The sequence below is a fragment of the Atta cephalotes genome, assembly GCF_000143395.1.
Source record: "Atta cephalotes unplaced genomic scaffold scaffold00010, whole genome shotgun sequence".
In the NCBI taxonomy this organism is placed as follows: Eukaryota; Metazoa; Arthropoda; class Insecta; order Hymenoptera; family Formicidae; genus Atta; species Atta cephalotes.
The window spans coordinates 73564-83892 of NW_012130074.1; the positions used below are offsets into that span (position 1 = coordinate 73564).

The 10329-nt window shown below is 31.2% G+C and overlaps 1 protein-coding gene across 2 annotated transcripts in view; it reads right to left on the reverse strand.

The window, feature by feature from the left end:
- Positions 1–10329, reverse strand: part of LOC105627669 (probable phosphoserine aminotransferase) — a 165445-nt gene that overhangs the window by 13872 nt on the left and 141244 nt on the right. For both annotated transcript variants that reach the window (XM_012208948.1, XM_012208947.1), the window contains one exon: positions 5851–6111. In XM_012208948.1, the coding sequence (XP_012064338.1) occupies positions 5851–6111 (261 nt within the window). The remainder of the gene's footprint in view (positions 1–5850; positions 6112–10329) is intronic.

The following is a 10329-nucleotide window of genomic DNA, read 5'->3' on the forward strand; positions in this document are numbered from 1 at the left end:
CACACTACGCCGAGCTGGTCTCATCAAATACATGACCTTGGACGTCAAAATCACTGTTCTTGAAGCGTTGAAACCACTCATGACACGTTTTTTCATTAATAGCGGCCTCACCATAAGTATTTGAGAGCATTCGATGAGCCTCAGCTGCAGATTTCTTCATATTGAAGCAAAAAATTAAAACTTCCCGCAAATGACGAGAATTTGGCTCGTAAACTGACATTTTCAATCGAGAATAACTTTATGATGCAGATACAAATCGACTAATGTTTCTATAAGGTTATGTTGACAGATGCCCAAGTTTATTGTATGACGTCTATGATCTATTTATTTCGACCACTTACCACTAAAGGAAAACCATCTATAGGAAAACGGCGGAAGCAAAGTTGTACACCTAATATAATTAAAGACAGAAATAATAAACCAAAACTGCACAAACTACAAAAAATTAAAACGCTAGAATACAATTACATACATGTTTCGACTTTATATTTAGGTCCTCTTCAAATGTACAAAAGAATTTTTTCAGCTCTAAAAATATTATTCAAAAATTAAGAAAGCGATTGTTTCGTTACATAATTAGATGAATGTTAAAACAGAGAAAATTGAAAATTGCTCGTCAAGCAATTGGTTGATTAATTGCAAAAATTTCTCGTTGTTCTAGAGAGAACATAAAGAAAGAACATATAAAAACATTATAAGTTATCAAACCTAAAATTTTTTAAAACAAATATAATATGTTTCTCTAGTAAAAATTCCCTTCATAGGCCAACGAAACTCACAACATCTCTCAAGATTTTGCTTTCAAGATGGAAGACTTGTAGTTACATCAATGACTCGAATATAAATATTTATACAGCAGCGATGGAATTCTTCCTAGGACGCACTTCCTAAAATTCACAAACAAAATTGCTTTTTTAGGATCATTGTTTCGTCTATTGGTAGTCCGTTATATGTTTTGGCTTCCTTTTTACAAAATATATTATTCTTTTCTGAAAGCTGACAAGTCATATTAAATAGTTTTTAGTTGATTTGGTTGATAAATTTAAAGGAATTTACTTCAATGATAATTAATTTCTTTAGATATAGTGTCACTTTTTACAAATATAGATAAAGATCCTTTGGGCTCTTTCTCGAAGTTGTCTCTAATGTTGTTTGTAAGATAAACTGCAATGACTGTGATGCATCTTACGTGGGAGGAAGTTGAAAATTCGGATTTCAGAATATTGAAATCATATATGTTGGAATACCAGCTCTAAATCGGTAATAACAGATCATCGCAATTGGGTCATGATTTTGATTGGAATAATTTAAATCTTGGATGAAGAACCGATTTATAATAAATGCCTCAGATGCTTAACATTAAAAAACAGAGTAAGTCTTAACCTACAGATGGACACAAAAGGTCTTCATAATACATTCTGATATTAAACAATGTTTGACTTTGCATTGTCAAGTTTTAACGTAGTACAGTTGAATCCGTCAAGAACATTAGATGTTTTTCGTTACTTTTTATATATTGGCGTTACACACTTATAATTGTGATATTAATTTTTTTTATTGCTTTTGACATCGAAATTTTGACGATTTTTTTTATAATACTAACATGGTTTTTCTCAATTGTCGGATTATGAGGTAAGTTTTTACCAAAGAGACGTATTATGCTTGTTTTAAATAAAAAAATTTTAGGTTTGATAACTTATAACGTTTCTATGTTTCTTTATGTTCTCTCTAGAACAACGAGAAATTTTCGCAATCGATCAATCAATCGCTTGATGAATTTTCCATTTCTCTGCTTTAACATTCATTTAATTATGTAACGAAACAGTTTCTTAATTTTTGAATAATGTTTTTTAGTGCGCTAAAAAAATTTTTTTGTACATTTGAAGAGGACTAAATATAAGATCGAAACATGTATGTAATTGTATTCTAGTGTTTTAACTTTCTACAGTTTTGATTTATTATTTCCATCTTTAATTATATCTATGTTAAACTAAAATGAATAATGGAGAGCCTTTTATATCTCGTTGTCGGATTTTGAATTAAAAATCCTGTTATTTCAAGTTTTTTATTTTTAATATTTAAACAATTTTTAATTTATTATCCATAGTGATTAAAATTCCCACTATTGCTCAGATAGTCAAAAGTGTCTAACGGACTAATTTCAATTGAAAGACGGACACCCCCCCCCCCCGTAAAACAAAACAATTCCATTGAAAATTTACAAGATATAAACTTAAAATATATTGTTAAGAAAGAGTAAAATCATGAAATAATTATACAAGGAAATTTTAAAGAAGCGAATTAATTAGTCAACTTGTTTAACATTGTGGCATACGCATGATGTAATTCATCCAATCATAAATTCAAATCATTTTTTTAGGTGTATGTGCGCTTTTTCAGAAATTAATGGTTTTTTTAGAAGATTTAAAGATTTCTCATTATCCAGTATTTGAACATTCTTTCAAAATCATGATTTAATTCAATTCTATGATTTGTAATCACAAATTGTACATTTGATATTCCATTTGATATGATTGCGATGTTCTGCAATTCTAATACTCAATTTTCTATTGATTTGTCTCACATAAGACGCATCACAGTTTTTGCATGCTATTTTATATTTTTGTTCTGATTTTTTGAGAAAATATCCTTCTGGATTTTGATAAATCTATTGAGTTTGTTGTTAAAATGTTTGTTGTTAATTTTTTTTTTACGTCGTCAAAAATTTCTCAGCTGTCGTTTGTAAGGAATCAAAAACCAAGAAATCCTCTCAACTTCTTTCGAATTATTAACAATCAAAGAATTTTGTTCTACAGAAACACGTCTAGAGAGTAAAAATTTTAATCTTGTGGAAATAATGTCGAAAATAAATTGTATTGGATAGTCATTCCTTAGAAGAGTATCAATTACAAGCTTAATGTTTTTCTATTGGAATTTTGGTTCCGATAGTAATACAGCTCTATCAGTCATTTCCATAATTAACCCTTTTTTCTACGATATTGAATATGAGTAATGTTCTGAATAAATCGAATTTATGATATTAGTCAAACTCTAAGTAATTGTTATTTTTAATGATCATCACATCCAAAAAGTTTACAGTATTCCCTCTATTCTCTCATGTGAACTGTAATCTAGTGTGAAAAATGAATTGCACGCAGTCAAAATATGTATTCTATCGAGTCAATAAGAACTGCTATGACAATATCGTCTACATATCTAGTAAAAAATGGTAATGAAACTCCTAAATTTTTAAGTACCTCAGTCTCCAAATCTTGCAAAACAAGATCTGCAATAATTGAAAAGAAAAGAGATCTCATAGGGATACCATAATTTTGTCTGTAGTATTCATTATTGAAGCTAATGTAGTGTTTAAGAGAAAAGTCACCGCTTCAATAAATTCTTTTTTCGGGATGCTTTCGGGAAGATGCCATCTTCCCAAATTTATTCCATCTTTTTTCTACATTTCTGACTGCCAAATCAATCACATTTGCCACAAAACAAATGAAACCAAAATGAAATAAAAGAAAAATCCGCGATCACCAACACGAGTGCTTCTCAGTTTTTCTACAAGTAAAAAATTATTGTCTATTTTGTTAAAAATCCTGTCAACATTTTTTTGAGATCATGTAAGAAAGAAGCGAAAGAATATAAAGAGCTATCCAACGATAAAATTATAGTTTTGAACGGTATATCCTCTTTATATACCTTCGGTAAAGCATATGCTCTTGGCAAAATGCCTTCATTATTTGTTAATTTTTTGATTCCGTGATATAATTTCTATTTTTCCATTTTTTAAGTAAATCTTGTACAATACATCTTTTGGTAATTTATTGAATGGATTTTTTACTAATTTTGTGTACGTCTTGGTCACCCAGCATATATTTCTGTAATTTTTTCTATATAACTATTTCTGTTTAAAGCTACTGTTATGTTCCCTTTGTCGGTTTTCGTAAAAATTATGTTGGGTTGTTTTTTATGTTGGGTTGTTTAAATTTTGCTGTATAATTCACCAAAAAAGAGATTCTTTTTGTGATCGAGTTATTCATTAAAAATGATGATAAGAATTTTCTTAATATATCGGAATTGCTAAATTTCTTATGTTCAAAATGTTCACGAATTTCAAGAATCTAAAATTATTTTCAATATTTTTAATAAAATCTATTAATGTGTTTTTCCGATAAAAGTAGAAAAAAATTTTCGCCCAGTTGTAATAAAAAAAAAATTGAACTTTCTTTGGAATATCTACACAGAATAAATCGAAGATGTATCATTACTGGCTCCAAAGAGAGCTGAAATGTTTAATAAAAAAGATTGAACATTATGAAAATTAATCTTTGGATTGGAATTTAACTCTAAGAAGCCAAACACGGGTACAAACGTACTCTATGCGGTTTTTTACATTGCTGTAACTTTTTTATAATATAATTTGAAGAATCTGGATTGAGGGTGAAAAAGAACTTTAATTGTCCTTAGATAAGTCTGCAAGGGTATTTTTTTTTGCGTTATTCTTAATGTGAGAATGTACGAAAATTCAAAGAGGGTACATGGGATCCATACGTGAGTTTAGTTTTTAACCTTCTGGATACTCTTTTATTTTTTATTAAATATACGTTTACTAAATTTCGGATATAAAAGTAAGTATACGAAAATGTAGAAAAAAAAAGAATTATATTTCAATATAATAAATAGCAGAAATTTTATAATTTCTGTCAGTCTTTGAATCGCTCGGCCGGGGCGAATTGCTTTAGAACGAGTTATATCATCTTCTAAACTAAATTCTAATAAATTTAATTATACTATAATAATATTTATACAATCTTTTATTTATTTATATTATTACTCTTTTATATTGTTCAAATATATTAATAAATATATTAATAAAAAAATATATTAATAAAATTTTATTTATTAATTGTAAACTTAAATATGTAGATTCTTTAAAAATGTCGATTTTCGATAGTTTAAATAATTATACTTAAATACTTACACTTTTTTGAGCGATTCATATCGTACTATTTTTTTTGTTAATCCAAATAAAACCAAGCAAAAAAATCCTACATTTTAAGTTTTTGCTTGAACAATCCTACTTTTTGGGTTTTTGCTTGAACATTAAATTGAATAATTTGAGAATTTTTTATCCAAAGTAATCATTTTTTGCGAATTTTTTATATAAAATTTCTTTGAAGCATTCTAATTATTATATATTTCGTGAGATCTTTGTTCCGCAAATAAACTATGTCGTATTCGCGATACGCCGTGTCCAACGGATTAATACCTCGATCGCCTCTAACTAATCGCTTTTCTAAATGCGTACCTGGATCACAAAATTGATATCCGGCGATATGCAACTCGATCGGAAGTGCGTTTATCGCGTGATTTAAAAAGTCGCAGTCTTTTGTTGTTGACATTTGCTACAATTTTTTATAAACGGTGCTGGACCATCAATATGCGATCGATGGCAGGGCAAATTATAATGTTTCAAGCACCGACAATGTTGCTGAATCTTTGAATCAGCCTTTATATGCTCGGATAATCGGAGGAATATGATACTGGAGGAGTAACCGAAGGAGTAAGATCTTCGACACCGGATTAAAATATATAATATACCATACCGTATCATCTAATATTTATTGAGAAGCGCCTGTATTCGGCGCCTCTTTTAAAGAGTAAGACCTCCAATACCAGATTGAAAAATAATATATCATACCATACAATCTTACGTTTATTGAGAAGCGCCTATGCTTAGCGCTTTTTTTACCTTCTTCCAAAAAGGTAAAAAATTTTGCAATAATAATAAATTATTGCCATTATAATTGAGATTTTATTTTAATTATTACGTTTTCTACTGACCTGTGACCTTTTAACTGCAGCATACCGCGAGCTGTGGCACCTAGAAGAAACTTCTTTTCCAATTCCTCGTCACCATTTTTTATTCTGAATGGAATATTCATTTTACTACGTACATCTGACTTTACAGGACACACATAAAATCCTTCTGATCCATCAATCACATTATATATTTTGTTACTCTTGTTTCTGGCAGAATTTTGCATACCTTCGACTCCTCCATTCTGTTTGATCCATTCAAATACTAAATCCATCACGTAAATTCTAAAATAGTTACCGATATACTAATATTATATTAATGATTGTATATTAATGATTGTAATGATGAATATTAATGATTGTAAAAACTTCCATTAACAAACAAAAATACGTAGTATAAAAAAATTAAATGTTTTGCATCTAGAGAATCACTTTTTACTGAAGAAAATTAAAATATATTAAAAACATAAAAATTACGATATAAAATCATAAATATAAACAAGTATAATGATGATAATTGACTCTTTGAATTGTGTTGAAAAATAATCAAGGTTGGTAGTAACGCGTTAACATCATTACTTTGTTGATCGTTATCATATTATAATAACGATTTGATAATGACATTGTGAATTTTTTATGACGGTAATAGTAACATCAGAGTTCAATCGTTACTTATGTGTGGATTGAAAAAGTCATTGAAATAAATAACCCCTTTTCCATTCATTTATAACGCGTTAGTTTTTTACTCGCGTTACTTATTACTTTTTTTAAATAACGCGTAATGATGACAAATTACTTTTCAAAGTGATTTTTCTAACCTTAACACAACCTTAACGTTTAATTAGTTCGCGTTACCATCATAAAAAATTGCAACATCGTTATCAAATTGTTTACTATAGAAAGTAACGATAAAGTAACTGAAAAATAACTCTTTTGTCAATCCTGAAAATAATAAACATTAAAAGAGTATATAGACCAAAACGCAGAAGATGATAGTATATCATAGATGTGATGATAGTACATCAGTGATGCACTATTGGGAATTATTCCCGTACGAGATGTTTATGCGCATGCATGTTGATACGATGTGAAAACAGCCAATATGAAACTGTAATGGCAGTTTATGCATGCGCACAAACATTCCCGTGTGGAAATAATTCTCACAACAGCGCATCATTGGATGCGATACCTATTTATCAATATTTAAAATATGCAGACACTTCGACGTTATTCAATCATCATCATCATTAGTATAATAAAATTGCCTAGATATTAAACGATAATATTCGAAAAAATTAAATTAACTTTATGGATTTGAAAAAAATTAACCATTATACACGTATATACTTAAATTCTTCACGATTGCGTCAAATCTTCTTCTATAAACACTATTGCGTCAAATCTTCTTCTATAAAAACCAAATTGACTGAATGTATGTAATAATTTTCATTTTCTGTATGTGTCAAGTTGTAATGTGACCTTCATTAAATATTACGTTACCTTTTAGTCCTGATTGTTTTAATGTTATGCAGAAGTCAAATTCTGTACAGAAAATAAAAATAAGAATTTGATTAACATCAATATTAAATAATTGCTCCATAACATTTTATTTTTACCACTGTTACGTCCATATAAATTTCTTTTTTATCCCTCTCTCATTTTACGTTATATTTATTTTTGTTAATTAGTTTCACATCGCCTATATAAAATATTCTAGTTCGAACATTTACATGAATATTCCAAGCGAAAACCTATTCGGATAGTAATATTGCTCTCTATCACGCCGGTATAGCATAACACGTACGTCAATCAATTGGCGTCAACCAATTGGCTAGCAATCAAGTCACTTGCCTGCCGTATGCCAATGCATGTGTGTGATGCCGAACAACGAAATTGAAGGAGATAACTCCATTCGGAGATGAGGAAATTGTTCGCACGAGCCGAGGCTCTTATCGCATTGCTATCCTACATAAAAATCACTAAAAATTAATTTGATTAAAGCATTTTAACTTTTGTTCGCTCAAAATAAATATCGGTTATGACGCATCAATCATGGCCCGCGACGCGCGTATCACTCGTCGCTCGAATTCCCGCATGAAATTTCGATTGCTAAGGCTAAGAATATATATAATTATTATTTTGCAATTCTATGTTATATTATTTATATTTCTATTCAGTTCGTTCCATTGTTATCGTTTACCATTGTAATTATTTTATAAATACCTGAAATAGATATAAACAAAGGCGAATTAGTCATGTTTCATGCGAGGCGCCCGATCAATCAGGATCCGAGAAAAGAGCGGCTCAGACAAAGCGAAACTTGAGAATTAAATTAGTTAATAACTTTGAAACTTTATTAAAGAACAAAAAATCAATCTTTCAAAAATGCATTAATTTTTCCAATTTGGCACAATCAATATTTCTATGGGAAGTTCAATACCCTTTGGCAATTTTCGGAAAATCGAACCTCCCTTTCCTTCCGACTCGCGAGCGCCAACAACTTACGCCTATGTAAATACGGCGAAAATCGAGCAGATCAAAGCATTCTTCGATCCAGTATGGATTTATTCTTAATTTTTGGAAGACCGAAGACTCTTTAAAGATTCAATAATGACTTTTTTTACTGCTCAATCCTATGACATTGACAAAAAAGCCCTTAAAATAAAAAACATGCGGGTCCTCAGAAGATTAATTCTGAATCCGGAGCGGGACATGTCGAGCTTAGAATATCTAAAACAATATAATTTTTGAAAAAGAACAGTTTCAATTTTCTCTCATTCTGTTTTTTTTCTCCTACATCCCAAATAGGCTGATCGCATTTGTAGAAGCTACTCAGTTGTTCCCCTTTGTCTGGGCTGACTTGTAGGAGTTGCTCAGTTTTTTCGTCTATACGTCCTCCAGTCAATTTACGTTGACTTTTCATTTAAATATTTGCAAATGGTCGTCTCGCGTCAGGTCCTGAAAGTCCTCTTCGCAGAAGGAATCTTCGCGATAATTCCATCAGATTTCCAACATTCCCATCGACAGTTGGACGGTAATCGTGTTCTGGCAGGATACGTTGTAAACAATAAAAATTGTATTTATTATAGTAAAATATTATATTTAGCGCACTAATTATTTTTCTTTCGATCCATTCCTCTCTTCTACTTTGATATGAAATGGTAAAATCGCTTGAATTGTTCTAATGTAAATTTCCTTATTTCTTCTTCTTTAAGTGCCATACGTTATCTCAGCGCGTAGAACTCTCTCTCTCATATATCTTTGCGCACACACTGATCGTACATGAGGCTCTATAGTTTAAACGCCGATTCCGAATGGCAATTTTTGGTAGGGAAGTTTCCTGGGCAAGTATACTACTCGGTGGTTTGCCATTGCCTTCTGAGAAAAATTACGAGTGTATGAAAATTGTTCCGCCGGGGATCAAACCCGGGATCTCTAAAATATCAGACCAGTGCGCTGTCTGTTACACCACATTTTCGCTCAAATTTCTTTTCTAAATGAACATGAATTATTTGAATAAACTACTGTTTCGATTTCAAAAAAATGAATGCTAAAAGTCGAGTCAACATTACATTCTGATAACTAATATCATTAGTACTAATATGATTAGACACCTAATTGTATTTAGACATCATCATCTTAATCTTCATAAAGATATCAAAATTCAATATGAAAGAGTTTGAATGATTAATATTAATTCTCAGCAAGTCTATTCTAATAAATACTCTAAGAATTCTGTAGCATGCGATACGCCGGCGCTTGTAGTCTCACGATTTGCCGTTCAGCTTGAGATTCGTCCCCACATTGATCGTATCTCTATTCTAATAAACAATCCATCACTCTTTCAATCACGCCGTCATTCAATCATCTACTTCTCCTTATACGGCAGCGACGCGGCAGACATAACTAAATTTCAATTCTCGCATATAATTAAAAATGTTACATTGCCGGTTGTAACACCACTGATAATATTAGGTGTACAACTTTGCTTCCGCCGTTTTTTTCCGAAATTCGAGGCTTTATTGTAAAAAACTGGTTATATATTTATGATTCAAAGTATTGTCCATCGTTGGCCACTACTTTCTCCCATCTTTCGGGTAGCGTACGAATCCCGCGTGGAAAAAACTGGTCATCTTTTGAGGCTATCCATGAATCAATCCAATTTTTTACTTCTTCATAAGACCGGAAGTGCTGGTCAGCCAGGCCGTGTGCCATTGATCGAAACAAGTGATAGTCAGAGGGAGCAACGTCTGGAGAATACGGCGAGTGGGGTAGGACTTCCCATTTCAACGTTTTCAAGTATGTCTTGACCACCTTCGCAACATAGGGTCGAGCATTGTCATGCTGCAAAATCACTTTATCGTGTCTCTCGTTGTATTGTGGCCGTTTGTCTTTCAATGCTCGGCTCAAACGCATCAATTGCGTTCGATACCGATCGCCTGTGATTGTTTCAGTCGGTTTTAACAGTTCATAATACACAACGCCGAGCTGGTCCCACCAAAT